The 23,567-nt window shown below is 39.1% G+C and overlaps 1 protein-coding gene across 8 annotated transcripts in view; it reads right to left on the minus strand.

The window, feature by feature from the left end:
• Positions 1 to 337: 337 nt before the first annotated feature.
• Positions 338 to 23,567, minus strand: part of fbxw7 (F-box and WD repeat domain containing 7) — a 316,690-nt gene continuing 293,460 nt past the window's right edge. For 5 of the 8 annotated variants that reach the window (XM_059965037.1, XM_059965038.1, XM_059965035.1 and 2 more), the window contains 7 exons: positions 23,257 to 23,380; positions 22,900 to 23,036; positions 20,587 to 20,703; positions 16,722 to 16,903; positions 16,326 to 16,551; positions 5,420 to 5,630; positions 338 to 3,596 (listed from right to left, as the gene is read on the minus strand). In XM_059965037.1, coding sequence (XP_059821020.1) covers positions 3,328 to 3,596; positions 5,420 to 5,630; positions 16,326 to 16,551; positions 16,722 to 16,903; positions 20,587 to 20,703; positions 22,900 to 23,036; positions 23,257 to 23,380 — 1,266 coding nt within the window. In that variant the 3' untranslated portion in view covers positions 338 to 3,327. The remainder of the gene's footprint in view (positions 3,597 to 5,419; positions 5,631 to 16,325; positions 16,552 to 16,721; positions 16,904 to 20,586; positions 20,704 to 22,899; positions 23,037 to 23,256; positions 23,381 to 23,567) is intronic. The other 3 variants (XM_059965036.1, XM_059965034.1, XM_059965042.1) reach the window with 1 other exon arrangement.

Here is a 23,567-nt window from a genome sequence, read left to right on the forward strand (position 1 = left end):
TGGCAGGCACCTCATTTTCTTCCAGTTATTTTTAGTTATGCATCGTCCTCAGTTTTTATTGTAGAATGCACAAAATCAGTGTAGAAACACGTCATCCTAGATTCTGATGAAATACTTTTGAAGATGGTGGCTTAGCACTATAAAATTCAACAGCTGTTTTGGGTTGGGGGTTTCTATTCCAAAATGTTTCACTTCAATTTTAAATGCTCCATAATTTCCACAAGTCCCAAAATCATTTTAACAATTCTAAGGAGATTCTTTTGTACATCAAAAACCTCTTCTCAGCCAATAAAACAAAACTAAATTACTCAACTCATTCAACAGTGGGATATTCCCATTATCTCACAAATAAATTTTTATTCAAATGCATCTGGAAAATACAAGCAAAACAAATCATGAGCAAGACCTTAAGAAGAATTTTATGCCTTGACAAATGGGAGTTCACCTGGAAACTGTGCACACATTATCCACATAACAAATTGAAAGGGAAACAAAATTTAAACTGTTATACATGGTGTTCTCATTTACATTCCCAAGATGGTACAAAAGTTGTGAAGAGGATAACGAATAAAGTATACCACAATCCCATTAAATTGTTCATGCCTTTTTGCTGATTCTCTGGGTCCAGTAGATGACTTCATTTGCTCATCAGCAAATATTATTCCCTCAAACATTCTACCTAAACTGCAAATGAACTTCAAACAAAAACTGCAGCTGAGTTATAACAAACAAAATGGTGGATTTTTACTAATAGCAGTGATTTGTAAATTCAGTGGGCATATTTATTTTTGGGGGAATATGCAAGTACATTTGAATGTTTTAGAAACACAAATCATATTATTAAATCATGTCTGTGGAGTATTAACCACTAACCACAGCTTTTCCTGCCACTGCAGGCCATTGCTTCAACCCAGAGGTATAATTGGCTTGACATGCATATCCGTACTGAGACAAGCTTGGTGTTTGGAACTGGGTGGACAGAAATGGCCAAGTAAAAGGTTATAAACTCTAGGATTGGATGAGACGGAAACAAGAGACCCTAGATGCAACTAAAACCAAGAATCAGAGATAGCAAAGATGCAAGGAGCACAGGTCAGAAGATCTGGCCGATTACAGTTAAATTCCAATATTGCAGCTTAGGTGGGGCCTCATAAATCATGTATTAAAGTAGCCTCAGTACAGAAACTCAAGGCATACAGCTAGTTGCATCCTATTAAATAAAACAAAAAATGTACTTACTTCTGTAATTTGCTGAACCATAAATTTAATACTTTGCTAGATCTAGGTACCTCTGCTGTTTATTAAATGAATTCAGTGAGCCATCTCCACTACTGATTGACTTGAGGTAATATTGGCAAGAACTGTGAAGGTCCTGATCCATGCAATCATAGAACATACAGCAAAATGAAGAGAGGAAAGCCCATATAAATATGGTGCTGGCAAAATAAAATCAATTTATCTGTTCCTTGCTATATAAAACTTAATTAGCATCTTTTAAAACCTATCTGCGCAATCTTTGCCAAAACAGGCATAACTACAATATTGACTATTTTTTCCTCACATCCATCCCAGTAAGGCACTGCAAAAACATCTGTTTTTTTAAAATCCAACTGCATTAAAGAATTAAATGAGCATGTGAAAACTGATGACTTTAGCGCTGATCACTGTACTAGAATACAAGGAAAACAGCAGGCCTGGGTGAGGCAAATGTCATCTGATTAATGAGGAAAATAGTCTTCAACACAAACCACACAGTCCAATGGGAAAACTAAACATGCACAACAATTTCAAATGAAAAAGCACATTTTATTGCACTTAAGTTATAAGAAAATAAAAATTCTAAGTGGATCAAACCATAGACACAATCCCTTTTAGGTTTCACCATTACATCAGGCAGTTACATACTGTAAAGTAAAATACCTGAAATCTGATTTTTTTGCCTTAAAAACCAGACTATAAATTAACAGGAAAATAAAAAGAAAAACAAAGCATCTAACTCAAGGTTGTTTAGTATACAGTGTTAAACCACTTTCACAGTTCATGTTGAGTTGTGGATTTTGAATAATAATGAGACAAAAATTTGCTATTTTGCCTGTGCTGTGTTACAGGACAAAACATTCAGTATTGTTTTGTCAGTAATTCACAGCAATAACTGTAGCAGTTGGATATTTCAATACTGTTTACACTAAGACTGACAAGCAATGACACCTTTTATTTATATGCACATCTCACTTAAATGTTATGTTCTTTTTGCATTATGTCAGTAACCTTAGTTGCTTCTTTTGTCTGTTCCACTATAGTCCTCACAATAAAATTCTCTATAATACAGGCTGAAAGAGCTCCCATCTGAAGGAATGTGTTCAACATTGTCCAGAAACAAAAAACATTCCGATATAGCACTTTAACTCTTCTCAATTTCCTTCTCGTAAGCAAATCACAATGCCATTTTGCATCTCCTCCTTTCTTTCAGCCTCTTTGAGGCACAGTTGGCTCAAGTTTCTGTGGCAATAGCCTTTTTTTAATAAGTCAAAAATTATTCATACCAGATCAAATTTAGAACTAGAATCTGGATGTGAAATGTCACAATAGAATACATAGCAGCAAATTATTTGGCCACTGGGATTACAGTACAGGGATGGGACAACTTTAGCAAGACCTATTTGAATAATCAAGAACTCCTTAAGTTACTGAGTTCTTTAAGCACTTCGATCACTCAGGATAATTTGCCTCTGAAGAACTATATAACCCTCATTAAAACAATCTGGAAGCAGTGGTGAATAAATAGAGAAATACATGTTAATACTGTGACCGATTGTTGGCAACATTAGGCTTTTTATATATATATATTTATTTTTTTTAATATATATATAAAAAATTGTACAAAATTCACAGTAAGGTTTCAAATGTTGAAACCTGAAAGGACAAATTGAGGCAGACATAACCCAAGTCTTTAAGAAAACCAGCTCTTGGCCCGATAAGCAGCTTGTTTAAAACAACTTTTCAAATAAACTTTTTATGCCTCGCTGCTGTGACCTGGGTGCTGATAATCAATAAAAAAATAATAATTGCACTAGGCTTTGTATCAAGTCTTTCTGGACAAAACTGCCCAGAGTCAAAGGGAAGTCAGATATAACATGACAATTTGTGCACCTGACTAAGTCAGATTCTGTTAGTTATAACATGTCCTCCCTTGCTCCCTTTCCCGGCGATCCATAGGTCTTTGTCTTCATCATGGCATCCTGTTGACCCAAGCCAACATCCTGTACCCACCAGCAGCAGGGTGATGTACACTGACTTAATAGACAGACGAATTCCTATTTGAATTCTTCACTTCATGTCCACATCAAAGTCCAGCACAAGCAGCTTTGTTTCCTCAGTCCCATTTCTGCTTCCTACTGCACACACAAGCTTTGTATTCGATGCTCTGATTCTCCAGACAACACCTCCACTGCCCCCACTTTCCAGTGTAACCAAATTCCGAATGAACTCTCCTGTTTTCAGGTCCCAAAGTTTCACAGTGCCATCATCTGAGCTAGTTACCACAAAGTTCTTGTTGAATTGGAGGCATGTCACTGCGCTCTGATGTTTGCTAGGCCCTAATGAGGAAAATAAAAGGAAAATAAATCAACAAGTCAATTGCTAAAAAAAAGTTATGCACCGAAAATAATCTCATGTTAGTGACAGGAATGAACTTCCAACACATCATGAACAATTGAAAATTGAGATTGAAGTTAATTTTCTGTATTAAGAGAGTGATTAATACACAAACCTGAACACTGATACTAAAAATTGCCACAAATGTTGGATGATTGACAAAGGAAGAAAATTGGCTAACATTTGCTAGGCATTTTGACAAAGTAAGTTATTTTTATGATTTGTTTTCTCTTTTGTTAAACATGTCTAAATCAGTGATGTGCTTAACTTCAGCTTAATTCCTGCTTAAATAACAACAATTTATACTGCTTTTCATGGAAGGTGTTCAGACCAAATGCCCTCAACGCCCCCCCCCCAAAAAAAAACATTTACACCTGAATTCATTGTCTGTTGTATTCTCTTCCTTTTATAGCATTTTCAGCAATTGGTGAATGATCTATGGCCACGTATTTGGGAAAAGAAAGTGACACAGTGGAGAAGTGCAACCCGTATATACCATAAAAATTAATCCTACCAAACAAAACTAACGAGAGGCATTTTATGCTTACAAGGAAATGATGCCTTTATCTCCTACATTTTTTAAAATATAAAAACATCTGTTAAATCCGCCTGTCAGAGAATAGGGTGAAAATTCTTTGGCATATACAAAGTCCTTAGGATGCATTCTCAGGACCGAGAGCAGCAGTGGAATTCACACTAAAAAGGGCCTTTACATATACAGAGATACGTTATTAACAGTGCTGCTGTACTGGGAACATGGCATGAAATCTTGTTTTATATATGTATACTGTAGTGCAGGAATCTTGGGTAAATTCAGCTAAGATTCACCCCACGGAAGCAAGTGAGGGCTGGTGTAGGTCAGGCTTATTGGTACACTGTTCAGTACCATGATGTGGGTTTCAATGCTGCGTCCTAGCCAGCAGATTTTAGTATGGGCTACTGCTGGGAAACAGCACCACTACCTCCTTGTGTTGATGGACTGGCATACTTTACAAAGTTAAAATTTGACCAGATTAGTAAAACTAAATGTTTGTGCATTAGAGCATGGCTGCTCTATAGGAACAGACAGGACAGAATTATTAAGCCTATCATTTCCAAATTTTGCTTTCCACAACATCCCTTTAAGTAGCATGATAAAGACTAGGTTTATGAACGACAACTCATTTTGCTCAATCTGTGTTGGCCCTGACCAGGAAGACAAAACAATTGTTGTAATCCATCCCACTGCTGGCTTGGTGTAGATCAAAGCTCAAATTTAGAATCATCACTCCCATGTGGTTCAGTAAAGCACCTTTCAATCCATTTTCCATTTCAGCATCCAAAAGTTGAGAGACCAAATGAAAGTTGTTAGTGATGTTTTGAAACTAAAAGATATTAAACAGTATAATTTTCAAAATGGATTGTCAGTGTATGTTGCTGAGCTACTTTTATCATCCAAGCTTGTATTTCTCATGGTTTCAATAGTCAAACGTGATAAAAAGCTTGCAGTTTTAAGCACTTTACACAGCCAAAGGATGCTTCAGAAATATTTTTGGATTGAAGTCACTGTTGTAATCAAACGCGTATACAATTTTAAACAAGCACCAAGACAAAATAATGCTTTTTTTTGTAAAGAGATGCAGATTGAGTACAAATTCTTGGACACCAAAGATAATTCCCCTGATAATTCCCTAAAATAATGTGAAGATAAACTGTGCTAATGAAGGCAGAACTATATTTGGGATTTGCCAATGGAAATAAAGCTTTTTTTTAAAAAAAAACTCACCTTGTAATGTCTGTAAACACTGTCCTGTTTTGATGTCCCAGATTTTTACAGTGGAATCTGCATTCCCAGACACTAGAGTGTTGTCTTTCAGTTCCATTCCACTTGTTAATGACTGATGTCCTGTTAACGTGTGAATACAATTCCCAGTCTCCACGTCCCAAACACGGATAGAGGTATCAAGTGAACCACTTACTACATGGATGCCATCGAACTGCAAAGTTGAGGGAAAGTAGTACACAGTCTACTGTTAGTGTTTTCTCAGACCTGCCTTGTGAATTAAGTAGGTTTCAATGTATTTTAAACTACACCCTATGCACTTATATAATTGCATTGTGGACAATATTACAATCGAGTAAATGTCAAGGATGCCAAGAATTACAAAACGTGTACAAGAAAACTGACAGATGTGTTTTCAGGCCCAGGGGAAAGAAAGGCAGCATAACCTGCTACTGTTGAAGGAATAACTGGAGATTGCTTTGGGGAACAAGATCACACTATCAATGGTGCAAAACTACTCAACTTATGATCAGCCAATTAAATAAGAGACCCAACCTGGAATGAATTGGAATTAAACAAAATAATGAGAAAAATGGGAGGCTTTCAAAGTGTGAACATTCACAATTGCATTATGAAGAAAACAATGCCATGCAGCTAAAAATCCAAACTAAAGATACAAGGGTGAAAATAAGACAGAAGAGGAAGACTATGACAAATAAGAAAACATTGAACAAAAGCATGTTTTCAACATGAAATGTTAAACCCATTTCTCTCTTTACAGATGTTACTTGACATGCAGTTTCCAGTATTTTGTCCTAGATATTGTGTATTCACATTTGTAGTACTTTGCTTTTGAATGTAGTAACAAAAAGGAAACCAAATAAGGGAATAACAGGACCAAAAATATTTTTATTATGTATATATTTAGCTGGCTAGTGATAAAGCGTGGAGTAGGCCCTTCGAGCCATGCCATCCCAACAACCCCCAAGCCCAATTAATCCTAATCTAATCACAGAACAATTTACAATGATCAATTAACCCACCAATACATCTTTGGACTGTGGGAGGAAACTGAAGCACCCAGGAAAAATCCACACATTCCATGGGGAGGACCTACAGAGACTCTTAACATATGACAAAGGAGTTAACTCCAAAGCCCTGAGCTGTAATAGTGTCCTGCTAACTATTACACTACCATGGGGCCCACCACACAAGTTGTTCCCATTGTAAGCTTATTAGAAGTCCAAATGTCAAGCACATCTTCTTACTAGGAGATACAGTACCTGTAATACCAAGGGCATGGAAGTGGGTTACAGAAGGATTGCCATAAAATATTGGATTTTACTCCTCAGCTGTGTGTCCTATCCCCAGGAGCCCAAAGCCAAAAGCCTTACAAAGATGAGGCACCAAATAATCAAGAGATGACCCAATTCAATCTCTGGACCAGTGTCAAAATGCAGCTCTAGAATTGTACTGGTGGGCATGTTTTTTTTCATTGTAAAATAGATACGGCACTGGTGGGAACAAGTCTCTTACGACACAACAGCAGGTAAAATTGTAGCAGATACAGATTTCACTGCATAATAGTCTGGTACAGATATAATAGGGTATAGATGTGCAAATATTGGGTAAGGAGAGCTGGTGATATATTGTGTGGACCTGCGTGGGGTCAGCAAATGGAACAGTGGGTGCGTACTCAGACAACAGCCAGTGCAGCTTATGGTGGCAAGTAGCGGAATGAGTAGCTGGCAAATGAGCAGCAAGGCTGAGGCGCTGTCTTAAAATGTGACTTGAAAGTATTAGAGACCGTAAAGCAAAAGTGCAGATGCAAAACAGATCTTGTTACATTTCAGGTTGATGGCCCATCAGCAGAACTGAGAGTCAGAAATTCATTGCTTTAAGTTTCAGGGAGGAGATGGAGAGGTGGTGAGAACAAATGGAATGTGTAATGCAGCAACCTCACCTGCTGATTACTTCCAGCAATTTCTTTTGTTATCACCAGAGATTCGCATCTCATTACACATGTTAAAATAAAAGCTTTCTTGGGAGTGACCTTTACAGTTATCTAGGATTGTATATATGTATACAATCTATATTGTATACATATATACAATATATGTCCTTAATTTGGAGAATTGTGCTATGGACAGGTCAAAATAAAAACTGCTTAACTCGCTCACTTTCAGAGGGACACGTCTTGCAGCAATGTCCTAGATCCATTTGTCCCTATTGCTGGGTGTATATACCTTTACGAATAGGATAGACCCATTGAGGTAATATAGTCAGGAAGGACTATATCTGGTCCTTATCAGATATAAATCTGGCTCTTATAATAAAATACAACATTCATGGCCTCTTAGAAAGACATTCTAGTAAAATAACAAAATGTGGGATGGATTAAGCAGGTCTTGCAGAGAACAGGGCTGAAGCACTAAATGAAAACTGCGTACAACATCACTAATGAAGAGATGCTGCCAATTTAACTGAAGGATTATTCTATTGCTCAAAAATTAAAGCCGTTTGAGATACAGTGTGCAATGGGCCATTCTGCCCCTTCGAGACACACAGCCCAGCAACCACTGATTTAACCTTAGCCCAATTACAGGACAATTTTCAATGACCAATTGAACATAAGACAGAAGCAGAAATAGGTCATTTGGACCATTGTCCATTCAATTATGGATGATCTCTTTTCCCTCTCCTCAGCCCCACTCCCTGGCCTTCTCCCCATAACCTTTGCCATGTTCAATCAAGAACTTATTAAATTCTACCTTAATTAAATACACCCAACGACCTGGCTTCCAAAGCTGCCTGTGGTTACAGATTCACCACCCTCTGGCTAAAGAAATTTCTCCGCATCTGTTTTAAATAGACGCCCCTCTATCCTGAGGCTGTGTCCTCTTGTCGTAGACTCCCCCACCATAGGAAACATCCTTTCCACATCTATTCCACCTACGTCTTTCAACATTTGAAAGGTTTCAATGATATCATCCCTCATCCTTCTAAATTCCAGTGAGTACAAACTCAGAATTATCAAACATTCCTTGTACGATAACCCCTTTTATTCTCGGAATCATCCTTGTGAACCTCCTCTGAACCCTCTCCAGATGAGGTGCCTAAAACTGTATACAATACTTATGGTGAGGCCTCACCAGAGCCTTATAAAGCCTCAGCATCACATCCCTGCTCTTGTATTCTAGATTTCTGAAATGAATGCTAACATTGCATTTGCCTTCCTCACCACTCCCATGTCCCTTTGTATCTCAGATTTTTTGTATTTTCGCCCTGTTTAGAAAATAGTCTGCACATTTCCACTACCAAAATGCATTACCATGCACTTTCCAACATTGTAGTTCATTTGCCAATTTCTTACCATTCTCCTTATCTGTCTAAGTCCTTCAGCAGCCTACCTGTTTCAACACTACCTGGCCCTCCACCAATCTTTGTATCATCTGCAAACTTGGCAACAAAACCATCTATTCCATCATCTAAATCACTGATAAGTAGCATAGAAAGCAGCAGCCCCAACACCGACCCCTGCAGAACACTAGATACTGGCAGACAGCCAGAAAGGGATCCTTTCTTCCCCACTCACTGCCTTCTACCAATCAGCCAATGTTCTAAGCATGTCAGTAACCTACCAACCAGAAGATCTTTGGATTGTGGAAGGAAACTAGAGCACCCAGAGGAAACCTACAGGGAGAACATACAAAACTTCTTACAGGCAGCTGTGGGAATTGAGCCCGGGTCACCTATACCGTAAATATATCATGTCGCCCTTACAGTAAGTGTTATGGATTGTTGGATTAACACTTAGATATGATCATTTATTATCTCCACAACCCAACTATTTCAGTAGCCCACATCATTCTTAAGGCACTGAAGTCACCACCGACCTGACCTCAAATGATGACATTACTAGATGGCAGGGGTACAGAGAATGGCAGAGTCAAAGACAAGTATACACAAGGGCACAAAGAGTGATACAGAGTGGGAGAAGGAGAAAGATGATTTGTGAGAGTAAAAGAACATGCTCAAAGAATCAGTGACAGAGAGCAGCAGATATAAAGAAAAAGGGTACACGGTGCACAGTGAGGTGCAAATTAATAGGAAGGAGATCAGAGGGGTAGAAAAGAGAAAAGTATCGGATGTGTAGAGGTTTATTGCCTGTTCACCAGCCAAAGTGGAGTTGAAGTTACTGTCCTAGCACTTGGACTTGTGGAAATTTCACACTATCACTCATATTCTCCTTCTTCTATCCCTTCCCTTGCAGTAGCTCATCTATAACCATATAACAATTACAGCACAGAAACAGGCCATCTCAGCCCTTCTAGTCCGTGCCGAACGCTTACTCTCACCTAGTCCCACTGACCTGCACTCAGCCCATAACCCTCCATTCCTTTCCTGTCCATATACCTATCCAATTTTACTTTAAATGATAATACTGAACCTGCCTCTACTCGAAGCTCGTTCCACACAGCTACCACTCTGAGTAAAGAAGTTCCCCCTCGTGTTACCCCTAAACTTTTGCCCCCAACTCTCAACTCATGTCCTCTTGTTTGAATCTCCCCTACTCTCAATGGAAAAAGTCTATCCACATCAACTCTACCTATCCCCCTCAATTTTAAATACCTCAATCAAGTCCCCCCTCAACCTTCTACACTCCAAAGAATAAAGATTTAACTTGTTCAACCTTTCTCTGTAACTTAGGTGCTGAAACCCAGGTAACTTCCTCTGTACTCTCTCTATTTTGTTGACATCTTTCCTATAATTCGGTGACCAGAACTGTACACAATACTCCAAATTTGGCCTTACCAATGCCTTGTACAATTTTAACATTACATCCGAACTCCTATACTCAATGCTCTGATTTATAAAGGCCAGCATACCGAAAGCTTTCTTCACCACTCTATCAAAGAAGGCAAACAATTGTGTCAGCCAAACAGTGAGTGTAACAACTGATTATTAACACACCATCAGCATGGAGGGCATAAAAGGCCTACCCCAGAAAATAAAATTATACGATTTTACAGAAATTAGGGAAACCACAGATGGATTTAAACATTATCAACATCTTAAATTGCATCATTAGTGGCAATAAAGCTAAGAGCTTTCCTCTAAATCATTCAAAAATATTGGTAGTTCATTGTTCAACAGTACAACTAGAACAACGATCAACTCTTTCAAAATCTTGATTAATAACAATTATTTTTTAAAAACTACTCCATAGTCTCCTAAAAACACAAAAAGAGAATAAAGCTTGTGAAATATTTGGAGAGAAATCTCTGAGACAAAGCTAACTAATTGGATTCACAAGATACACTCCGCTGTAAAGAAACAGTGGTATGTGAAGTAGTATAGTAGTATCTATTTAGGGGCTGATTAATCTGCTGCCACTTAAAACACCATTGATCCACTGCATAGCCTACATGTACACATTAGCAACAGCAGTCATTAACTTGAAATTCAGTTTATTATAATTCTAATCCGCAGAGTCTGTGCTAAGAAATAGCACATAGGATCACTGCCTGTAAAATTATCTCTCATTTCCCCTCAGTGGGATCAGACAAGAAACACATGGCTAGAAATGCAAAGGGATATTGCTATTTTTTTTCTAAGTGATTGAAAATCAATTTAGAACAGAGTAAATCGCATTTGCAACCAATTCTGGGTCAAATCATGATTCAATTGTATACTGCTGAACCAGGGTCCAATTTCCATTTCAATAACAGTTGTGATGATGTAATGCCTTATGTAACATCCCCTCTGAAGCATTGCAGAACAATTTAGATGTGCTACAAGAACACAAGACAGGAGCAGAATTAGGTAGGTAATTTGGCCTAGAGCTTGCTCCGCCATTCCATCATGGCTGATTTATTATCCCTCTCAACTCCTTTTTCCAGCCTTCTCCCTGCAACCTTTGACTCCCTGACTAATCAAGAAGCTATAAACCACCGTCTTAAAAATACCCAATGAACTGGCTCGCACAGTCATCTGTGGCAACAAATTCCACAGATTCACCATCCTCTACCTAAAGAAATTTTTCCTCATCTCTGTTCTAAATAGATGTCTCTTAATTATTAGGCTGTGCTGTCTGGTGCTAGACTACCCCAATATAGGGAATGTCCTCTCCACAACCACTCTATCAAAGCCTTCCAATATTTGATAGGTTTTAGTGAGATTCTGCAACCCCCACCCCCCCCAGCCCCCAACCATTCTTCCAAAATCCACCAAGTACAGGCCCAGAGCTATCAAATGCTTCTCACATGTTAACCTTTACATTCCTGGGATCATTTTCATGAACCTCCTCTGGACTCTCTCCAATGCCAACACATTTATTCTCAGATAAGGGGCTGAAAACTACTCAAAATACTCCAAGCGCACTCTGACCACTGACAAAGTTTCAGCATTACATACTTGCTTTTATATTATAGTACTGAATTATAGAATTTGGATTCTAGAAATGAATGCTAATATTGCATTGCCTTCCCTACCACTGACTCAACCTGCAAGCTAACCTTTAAGGAATCCTGCACAAGAACTCCCATCCCTTGGCACCTCTGGTTTTTGAATTTTCTTCTCATTTAGAAAATAGTCCACACCTTTATTCCTTCTACCAAAGTGCATGACCAAACACTTCCCTGCACTGTATTCCATCTGCCACTTCTTTGCCCATTCCCCTGATCCAAGTCCTTCTGCAAACACTCTTCTTCCTTAACACTACCTGTCCCTTCACCTATCTGTATCATCTGCAAACTTGGCCACAAAGCCATTAATTCCTTCATCCAATAAGTGGTCCAACCAGAAAAGGTTCCCGTTATTCTCAATCTTTGCCTCCTGCCAGTCAGCTAATCTTCTATCCAAGCTACACATACAAAATGCTGGAGGAACTCAGCAGGCCAGGTAGTACCTATCCAATCTAGTACCTTTCCTATAATACCAAGGGCTCTTATCTTGTTAAACAGCATCATTATGTAGCACCTTGTCAAAAACCTTCTAAAAATCCAAACAACATCCACCAACTCTGTCGATCCCACCTGTTATTTCCTCAAAGAATTCCAACAGATTTGTCATGCAAGGTTTCCCCTTTAGAAACCATGTTGACGTTCACCTACATTATCATGTGTTTCTAAGTACCTTGAAACCCCAGCCTTAATAATGGACTCCAACATCTTTTCAACTTCTGAAGTCAGGCAAACCAGCTTATTTCATTTCTGAAAACATGAAATGCAGGCAGAACTTCAGCAGGCCAGACAGCATCTCTAATGAAGGGTTTTGGCCCGAAAAGTCGTCACTACCTCCTCCCATAGATGCTGTCTGGCCTGCTGAGTTCTGCCAGTATTTTGTGTTTTCATTTATTTCCCACATCTGCAGATTCACTCGTGTTGCCTTATTTCATTTCTTCTGCCTCCCTCTCTTCTTAAAGAGGGACATATGCAATTTTCCAGTCCTCCAGAACCATTCCAGAATCTGGTGATTCTTGAAAGATCATTACTAATGCCTTCAGAATCTCTTCGGTGACCTCTTTCAGAACCCTGGGGTATAGTCCATCTGGTTCATGACATCTATCTTCAGACTTTTCAGCTTCCCAATCACCTTCCTACTAATAGGAACAGCACTCGCCCAACACTCTCACATTCGACTGGTGTCTTCCACAGAGAAGTCAGACACAAAATACTGATCAAGTTTGGCTGTCATTTCTTTGTCCTGATTACTACCTCGCCAGCATCATTTTCTAGCTCGCCAATATCCACTCTCTTCTACTCTTTATACATTTGAAAAACTTTTGAGATCCTCTTATATTACTGACTAGCTTATCTTCATATTTCATCTTTTCTTTATGACTTTTTTGTTGCCTTCTGTTGGTTTTTAAAAATTTCCCAATCCACTACAATATATGCCTCCTCTTTGGCTTTTATGCTGTCTTTGACTTCCCTTGTCAGCCACTGTAGTCTCATCCTTCCCTTAGTGTAGTTCTTCATCTTTGAGATACATCTCTCTAGCGCCTTCCAAATTTCCCCCAGAAACACCAGCCATTGCTGTCATCCCTGCTAGTGTTCCCTTCCAATCAACTTTGGCCAGCTCCTCTTTCATGCCTTTAATTCTCTTTACTCCTTTGTAATACCGATACATCCAATTTTAGCTTCTTCTCAAACTACAGGGCGAATTCTATTATATTATGATCACTCCTAAAGGTTCCTTTACCTTAAGCTCTCTAATCAAATCTGGGTCATAAAAACACCCAGCCCAGAACTGCTGTTCTGCTATTGGGCTCAAGCTGCTCTAAAAAGCCCTATCAATGGTATTCTACCTATTGGGATCCAGCACAAACCAGATCTTCTCAATCTAGCTGCTTAGTGAAATTTCCCTCAACTATTGCAACATTGCCTTTTTAAAAAAAAAGTCATTTCTATTTTCTGTTGTAACTTGTAGCTCGCATCCCGGCTACTGTTCAGAGCCCTGTATGTAATTTCTATCAGGGTCTTTTTACCCTTGCAGTTTCTTAACTCTACCCACAATAATTCTACATCTTTGTCACCTCTAAGTATTTGATTTCAAACAGGAAGGTGGGGGCGAGACATGTGCGAGTCCAGCGCAGTAAAGTTTTCTTTCTACGCACCAGAAACATAGTGAGAGCAACGCTATAAGTCATGAGATAATCGATATGTTGAATTAAAATGTTAACGCCGATCCTGTTAAAAGTAACGATGGTCGATAAGGTTTATGTTTTCGTTAGTTAATGAGTTGCGGATAGTTTGTGTTGAAGTGTATTTAAAGCAGTCAATGGCGTAGGTAGATTCTGACTGTATGCTGCACTTTAATGTAATGTAGTTGTTGTAGTTTTACCTTTGCAAGTATTTACGATGTAAATGTAGTATCAAGAAGGAAACAAATGCTGTACAAATCTTGTATTGTTTTATCAACAGTTTTCACCATACGTTAATGAGGAAGAGTGAACAGTAAACGGTTAATCTTACTGTGATCCTGTTGTCATTGACAAAGGTTTAACTCGGTGTTTAGTTCGGCGTTCCGTTACACCCGAGCGAGAACACTACACTTGCAGTTTCTTAACTCTACCCACAATAATTCTACATCTTTGTCACCTCTTAAGTATTTGATTTCATTTTTTAAACCAACAGACACACCACCTCCTATGCCTACCCATCTGTCCTTTCAATACAATGTGTATTCTAGATGTTAAGCTCCCAACTATCACCTTCTTTCAGCCACAACACAGAGATACATTCTACATCAAACTTGTCAATCTCTAACCACGCTACAAGATCAGCTACCTTATTTTGTCAACTGTGTGCATTCAAGTAGACCGACTTCAGTCCTGTTGTCATATTTTTTGATTTTACTCCCATTATAGGTGTAACCCATCCCACTGACTGCAAATTTGCCTCAGCCTCTGCCTGTTCTTCCTCTCACAAACCTACTGCATTTAGTTATATACCAACTGCCCCATCCTTAGCTCTATTACTCTGGTTCCCAGTCCCCTTGCCAAATTACTTTAAACTCTTCCCAAAAGCTCTAGCAAACCTTTCCACAACGATATTGGTTCCTCTTGGTTTCAGGTGTAACCTGTCTCTTTTGCACAGGTCACACCTATCCCAGCAGGGATCCCCAATGATCTAGAAACCTGAAACCCTTCCCCCACACAAATTCTTCAGCGACCCAGTCATCTGCCAAATCATCCTATTCTTACCCTCACTGACACATGGCACAGGCAGCAATCCAGTGAGGTCCTGCTTTTCAGCTTTCTGCCCAACTCCCTATATTTGCACTTCAAGACCTCCACACCTTTTACTTATCCATGTTATTAGTACCAATATGTACCATGACTTCAGGCTGTTCATCCTCCCCCTTTAGAAACCACGGACCCGATCAGAGCTATCCCTGACCCTGGCACCTGAGAGGCAAATACCATCTGGATGACATTTGCTTGCCCACAGAATCTGCTTTCTGCTCCTCTAATTATGGAATACCCCATTACTATTGCACTCATCTTCTTCCCACCTCCTTTCTAAGCCAAAGAACCAGACTCAGTGCTAGAGATCTGGTCAGTTCAGCTCCACCCCCCACCCCTGACCCCTCCAATGTATCTGAAGTTGTATATTTATTATTGAGGGAGAAGGTCACAGGGGTACTCTACACAGGGTATCTCTGCCCTTTCCCACTCCTGTCAGACACCCAGGTACTTGCCTCCTGCAACTCAGGGGTGACCATTTCCTGTCTAACACCTCCTTATTCTCTTGAATGAGCTGAAGGTCATCAAGAGACTACTTTGCAGCTGCCTGTTGTAAGCTACTCCCAGGAGATGGGATCTTAATTTTGCATTACCAATCCGCAAGTTATTAAGCAACAGGAATCTTCTTTGCTCTGTACCAATTGAGCCCCCCCCCCCAACAATCACCTCAAACTATCTCCCATGACCCCCTACTGAAACTTCAGAGCACTGTCTTAATGCCAGTCTCCCCAACAATAACTGCATACTTCCCTTACCCTCCCAAAACCTGTGCATCATTGCAGTGCTGGCTAGTCAACTTCTTCAAAGCTGAGCAGAATTGGGCAGGTTACACAGCTTTCAGCTCGAGCTCTAATGTCAATTTACCCATCCACAAGTTAAATTCCAACTCTTTCCTGCTTTCCATGCACAAGTCAGATCAGGTAGCTGATCTGTCTTCTGTGCCTGGCATTGCAGAATAATACTTCAATAAAAAAATAGGTTATCAAATTCATTGAACAATAAAGCATCCAGATGTCAAGCTGCCTTGCATTTATATAAATGATTAGTCATGTGTAGCTCAACACATCCTGTTGAATAATAATACATTTTTCTTTTGCTGTAGCAGACAAACAAAAACATTTAAAAAGGGAAAATATTAAAATGTCTCCAGTTTCTCACCTGCAATGAATAGACTCTGTTGGTGTGTCCCTGTAACGTATGCAGGCAAGTTTCTGTTTCAGGATCCCACACCTTAACCATGAAATCATATGCCCCACTAACAACTCTTCGTCCATCGTACTGTACACATCGCACTGCTGCTACGTGTCCCATCAACACATGCAAGCATTGTCCTGTTTCAATATCCCAAACACGAAGAGTGGCATCTCGAGAACCGCTCACAACTCTGAAATGATAAACAAGAGGTGCAGCTCTTAGATCATATTTATCTATTATCAATTTAGCCAAGCAGTGAGTATGCCAGATTGCTTCAAATTATAATGAACACGTCAGAGAATCCTCCTAATTAACACCAATACAATTTGGAATATTCTATAATTTGAAGCAGAATCTTACCTATTTTCATGAAGGTGCATGCAACGCACAGTGGAGGTGTGACCATATAACGTGTGAATACATTCTCCTGAATCTGCATTCCATACTTTCAATGTTCGATCAGTTGATCCACTGATGATGATATTGCCTCTCATCTGTGACGACCAGACACCACCAGTGTGCCCTACTAATGTTCGTAAACACTAAATAAATAGGAAATAACCAAGTAATGGAGTTGCTATAATTTGCTTGAAAGTTAAATTCTAAATAAATTTTCATTTGCTTTTCCGTAGCCGTTTCATTATGATACCTTAATGCTTCTGTTTGGAAAACTAAAGAATAGGAAATCTACTTATCTTCAATCACACTGGATGCAAGAGACTAGCAAAACAATCTGAGGATAAATGAACGGATAAATAAACACCATAGATCATAAGTGGTTAAAGTAATACTTTAAAGGTCAGTATCTGCCTCTACACAAGGAGAATATGCTCTGAATTTTACTTCAGCCAAATAAAGTGTCCATTAAAAAAAATCACATGGTTAAACTTGTCATATTTCATTTGCGTGAAAAATGTACTTGCAGTATTTATGCAAAGTATTCAGCACACAAAATTTGACTCGTTGACTATTTTTTGTGTGACTGTTATTGCTATTACTAATGCACCTTTTGTTGTGCATGACTGATGGCACAATGCTTTTGCACCTAGGCCTCAGAGGAATGCTGTTTAGTTTGGCTACATTCACGGGTATTCATGCATAGTTGAACAACAATTAAAGTTGAACTTCATTTGAGCTGAATTTTAGAAACAGTATAATGCTAATATGCAGGCAGTTTTAGCACCAAGGGGTGGGGGTGGGGGAGGGAAAGAAGATTAATCAAGCAGGGGATTTAAAAAAAATCAATTTATGCCTTCCCATTTTTCTTGACAGTCAAGCTACAAAACGTAGTTATGAGCAAAAGGAAACAAAATTAATTTTCAAAATTAGAGAAATTTGTGCACTGAATTCTAACTTTACATCAGCTTCCTATTAAAGGTCAGTGAGCCTTGTATCAGTGGTTGGAAAGCTATTAGAGGGGGCTCATGGGGATAGAATTTACTCACATTTGTAAACATGTGGCCTTATTAGCGATAATCAGCATGGTTGTGAAGCAGATCCTGTCTTACAAACTCGAGTTTTTGTTTGAGGTGACAATAACTGACAAGGGTAGGGAAGTGGATATTAACAACATAGATTTTTAGTAAGGTATCTAACAAGATTCCTCCTGGTAGGCTGATCCAGAAGATGAAGATTCATAGGATCCACAATGACTTGATACACTAGATTTAAAACTGGCTTGACCAGAGAAGATGAGGGTTGTGGCAGAGTGCTATTATTCTGACTAGAAGTATGCGACCAATGTGTTCTGCAGGGATCAGCATTGGGATCTCTTGTTTATGACATATATGAACGACTTTAGTGAAAATGTAGCTGGAATACTAAATTTGCTGATTATACAAAAATTGGTGCATTTGTGGATAATGAAGAACGCAAGTTTTCAGCAGGTTATAGATCAAATGAAGATATGGTTGGAGAAATGGCAGATAGAGTTTGATCCAGCCAACTACGAGATGTTGCACTTGGGGGGGGGGGGGGGGGGGAGGATCGAACACAGGAGGAACGTACAAATGATAGGACTGTAGGACTGCTGATGCACTGAGGAATCTTTGTGATCCAAGTCCTTAGCTCCCTGAAGGTGGCAAACTGTGCTGACAGGGTGCTTAAACAAAAGGCTTTTGATATGCCTACCTTAACTGGTCAAAACATTAAGTATATGAATCAGGAAGTCATGTTGTAGCTGTATGAAACTTGGTTTGATTGCATTTGGAGTATTGTGTTCCATTCTGGCTGCTCTTTTACAAAAGGCTTGAGAGGGTTCAGAGAAGGCTCACCATGATGCCACCTGCATTACAGTATTCACTATAATGAGCTGTTGGACGAACTTGAGTTTGTTTATTCTGGAGGGGCATAAATATGACAGGTAATCAGAATCTTCCCAGGGTAAGGTATAGACCAGTAAGTCTTACCTCAGTAAGCTGATGGAGAAGATCCTGAGAGGCAGGATTTATGATCATTTGGAGAGGTATAATATGATTAGGAATAGTCAGCATAGCTTTGTCAAGGGCAGGTCGTGCCTTACGAGCTAGACTGAATTTTTTGAGGATGTGGCTAAACACATTGATGAAGGAAGAGCAGATGTAGTGTATATGGATTTCAGCAAGGCATTTGATAGGTACCCCATGCAAGACTTATTGAGAAAGTAAGGAGGCATGGGATCCAAGGGGACCCTGCTTTGTGGATCCAGAACTGGCTTGCCCACAGAAGGCAAAAAGTGGTTGTAGACGGGTCATATTCTGCATGGAGGTCGGTGACCAGTGGCGTGCCTCAGGGCTCTGTTCTGGGACCCTTATTTTTCTTGATTTTTATAAATGACCTGGATGAGGAAGTGGAGGGATGGGTTAGTAAGTTTGCTAACAACAAAGGTTGGAGGTGTTGTGGATTGTATGGAGGGCTGTCAAAGGTTACAGTGGGACATTGATAGGATGCAAAAATGGGCTGAGAAGTGGCAGATGGAGTTCAACCCAGGTAAGTGTGAAGTGCTTCATTTTGGTAGGTCAAATATGATGGCAGAATATCGCATTAATGGTAAGACTCTTGGCAGAGTGGAGGATCAGAGGGATCTTGGGGTCTGAGTCCATAGGATGCTCAAAGCAGCTGCGCAGGTTGACTCAGTGGTTAAGAAGGCATATGGTGTATTGGCTTTCATTAATTGTGGAATTGAATTTAGGAGTCAAGAGGTAATGTTGCAGCTACATAGGACCCTGGTCAGACCCCATTAGGAGTACTGTCCTCAGTTCTGGTCGCCTCACTACAGGAAGGATGTGGAAGCCATAGAAAGGGTGCAGAGATTTACAAAGATGTTGCCTGAACTAGGGCACATGCCTTATGAGAATTGGTTGAGTGAACTCAGCCTTTTCTCCCTGGAGCAATGGAGGATAAGAGGTGACCTGATAGAGGTGTATAAGTTGATGAGAGGCATTGATCGTGTGGATAGTCAGAGACATTTTCCCCCAGGCTGAAATGGTTGCCACAAGAGGACACAGGTTTAAGGTGCTGGGGAGTGGGTACAGAGGAGATGTCAGGGGCAAGTTTTTTTTTACTCAGAGTGGCGAGTGCATGGAATGGGCTGGCGGCAACGGTGGTGGAGGCAGATACGATAGAGTCTTTTAATAGATTTTTGAATAGGTACATGGAGCTTAGAAATATAGAGGGCTATAAATATAGAGGCCTAGTAATTTCTAAGGTAGGGACATGTTCAGCACAAATTCATGGGCCGAAGGGCCTGTATTGTGCTGTAGGTTTTCTCTATGGTAGAAATATTAAACACTAGAGTGGATGCCTTTAAGGTGAAAAAGGAAAAGTTTAAGGGAGACGTGTGTGGCACGTTTGTTTTTTTTGTTAGATGGGGAGTGCCTGCATTGTGCTGTCAGGTGAAAGCAGACATGATGGTTGCATTCAAAGACATTAAGGTTGACACGTGAACACAAAAGGAATGGTCAGATATAGATCCTGTGCAAGCAGATGGAATTAGTTTCATTTGGCATCATGGTTGGCACAAACATCAGCTAAAGGTTCTTTTTGTGCACTCTACTGTTCCACGTTCTATTATTAAAACTCACAAAAAAGTGATTAAAGCAGAAGGCACCAAAATGTAGTTGACATCTCAGCTAAATGGTCTTCCTTTGAAACTTATTCCAACTCATCAAAACTGACTTCCAGCATTCACAAAATATAGCTTCACTTAAGCAGTGACCAGGTAATAGGTGGAACTTAAGAAACTTACCTTTCCTGTAACAGCAGACCACACTTTCAACGTGTTGTCATCAGAGCCACTGACAATTCTGTTACCGCAGAACTGTAAACATGTGATTACATGATCATCGTGACCTTTCAGCACCTGCTGAGAAAGAATAATTCATGTTCAAAGTAAATTTATTATCAAACTACATACATGTCACCATATACAACCCTGAAATTTGTTTTCTTGTGGTATACTGAGTAAATCCAAGAACTATAATAGGATCAATGAAAGACAGCACCCAACAGGGTGGACAAACAACCAATGCTCAAAACACAACTGTGCAAATGCAAAAGAAAAAAAAAAGAAAAAATATCGAGATGAAGAGTCCCTGAAAGTGAGTCCATAGGTTGTGGGAACAGTTCAGTGATGGGACAGTGAAGTTGAATGATGTTATCCCCACTGGTTCAAAAACATGATAGTTGAGGGCTAATAACTGTTCTGAAACCTGGTGGTGAGTGTTCTGAGGCTCCTCATTGAGTGCAGAGCATGACCTGGATTAGTGGAGAGTCCTTCATGATGGATGCTACTTTCCTGCAACAGTACTCCGTGTAGCTGTGTTCAATGCAGAGGAGGGGAGGGGTTTATCTGTGATAGTCTGGGCCATATTTTCCATTCTGGGGCACTGGTGTTTCCATACCATGCTGTGATACAACCAGTTAATATACTGACAAATTGGGTTTAACTGTACTTCATTACAAAAGTAATGTGTCCATCACTCAAATTTTTCGTGCCCGAAGATTCTAGGCACACCAGCTGCACACAAAAACTCAGTTAAACTTTTCAAATGGTTGCTAATTTGGTGCATTTTTATAAACAACCTGATCGAAATCATGTTTAAGTCTATCTTCACATCTTCTTTAATATGAATCCTAATACTATCACTGCATTGCAATGCAATGGAATTAGCAGTCCTGGTTAAATTTGTTTGCTATCCCCTATCCCCAATGTGAATTGAAAAAAAAATTCTCCCAGTACTAAGATTTAATTTGAAGTCAATGCAAAGGAAAAAGTGCAGCTTTTTCTAATAATGTACAAGTTTTGATTCCCAAAAACCATACTTTTATTATATGTAGAAAGATTTAAATTGAGGTGATGGTGCATCCCTGTCAACTGACAGTAGGAGACAATCTGACTAAATTATTTTAGACTATTAGTGTTATCCTTGCACCCAATATGGTATTATTTTACTGAACTGCCTGGCCATCCAGTTATCAGGGGAATGCCTAATGTTTGGAAAGGTGTGTAAATAATTTACAAAATTGTAATTGTGTTGAAATAAATAATCTGACAGCAATTCTCAGCCAAAATAAGAGATTATTGACAGTAATGTTGCAGAAAATATTCCAAACTAGGCTCACTGCTCAGTTTAGATGCTGATGTTCTGGCTAGAAAATTATATTCCTGTATGTGTATCTATTAACCAGACTTTAAAAAAGATGAAGATAAAAAGCTGACAAAAGCCACAAGATCAAGGTCCCATGTTGAATTATAAATACAAATTAAATGTTATAATTTTGTTCCTTTTATGTTTTGCTCTATTTTATACTCTTGCTTACGATGATCAAAAAACGTTGCTCTGAAAATTTAACCTTTAATTTTAACCCTGAAGTTTAAACTTCTGGAAGTTTAATCTTTAAATAAATTTAATACAAGCAGTAGCAGCATAATACTAATGGAAACAATTAATTACAATAACCATAATGGGCAGAATTGATCAAGGTCTTCCAACACAGGTTAATCAAAAACATGTGGACTGATTTGTGTTACCTCACTTACCAGTGGAAACAAAGCCACAAGATAGGACTTTACAACTGGGTGTTGCAGTATAGCTTCCAATGTTTTTCCTGTTATTAAGAAATATATCCCAACACAAAGAGGGTGATGAAGTTTTCACCTGAGCCTTTTTTTTGCGGTTGAACTGTGAATATTCATTTTAATTTAAAAACATTGAAACATTTTTGCCAAATTTACTCTTCAGAGCCAGAAATCCCTCTTCCCTCCCACTGTCTCATTTTGCTGATCAAAAAACCAGGTGGACTGAAAATCTGTGACAGAGTTTAGACTGCTAAATGGAAGGGAAGACTGCCTGTTGATGTGTGGATGAGAGAATCAGCTCTCAATGGTGTGAGTGTTAAAGAGAACGTTGAGAGACTAGCTTCACAGGCAGTCAATAGACTTGATTGGATGATCCACTCTCATTTGCCTTATCAACACTTTAATCCACTTATACAAAGTAGCAAACAGTATGAAGTAGTTCCCATATCTTCAGCTCCTTAATTCGCTTTTAGACAGTACCTTTGGGTTTTTTAGATCTCCACAGCGCCAGTTAGTGTCTATTCTGTGTTGTCGGATATAGGCACTTTTCCAAGGGCTGTGAGCAAAGCCTGGTTTAATCACTTTTCTTCTTTTGACGTATACAGGTTCATTTATTCCTATGTAAGAAAACAATAATCAATACCTATAAGAACTGATTTGGTGAAGACTCTTAAATAAAAAAATACTGCCTTAAAAAAAGTAATCTTGGCACCAATTATTCATACATTCACTGGTATATTACTACCCATAATTTCATTTACCTTCCTGGAGTAAACAAGCCAAGCAGTACTGATATTTTCCAAAGCTGCAAATATCAGACAGAAAATATACACTAACCTTCCTCTTTACATTTCTCTCTCCAAAGCAGGTTATCTTCAGCCAGTATTCTCCAATAGCGACAGGTTTGTGCTGCCTGTAGCAGGTCCTTGGGATCCAGGAATGAAAGAACATACAATGCCAGCTATAATGCAGAATGTTACAAAAATCTAATTATTATCTTTTTACAATGGTAAAGGATTTTCATTGAAATGGTGGGTGAGCATAAAAAATAAACTCATCAAAACCAGTTATACTAGAGCAGGATACTGTCTGTCGCACAAAAGGATTGTGTAAGCATTATTTATTGTCGTAAAAGTACACATGAATGA

This window comes from Hypanus sabinus, chromosome 3 (assembly GCF_030144855.1).
Source record: "Hypanus sabinus isolate sHypSab1 chromosome 3, sHypSab1.hap1, whole genome shotgun sequence".
NCBI classification, from domain to species: Eukaryota; Metazoa; Chordata; class Chondrichthyes; order Myliobatiformes; family Dasyatidae; genus Hypanus; species Hypanus sabinus.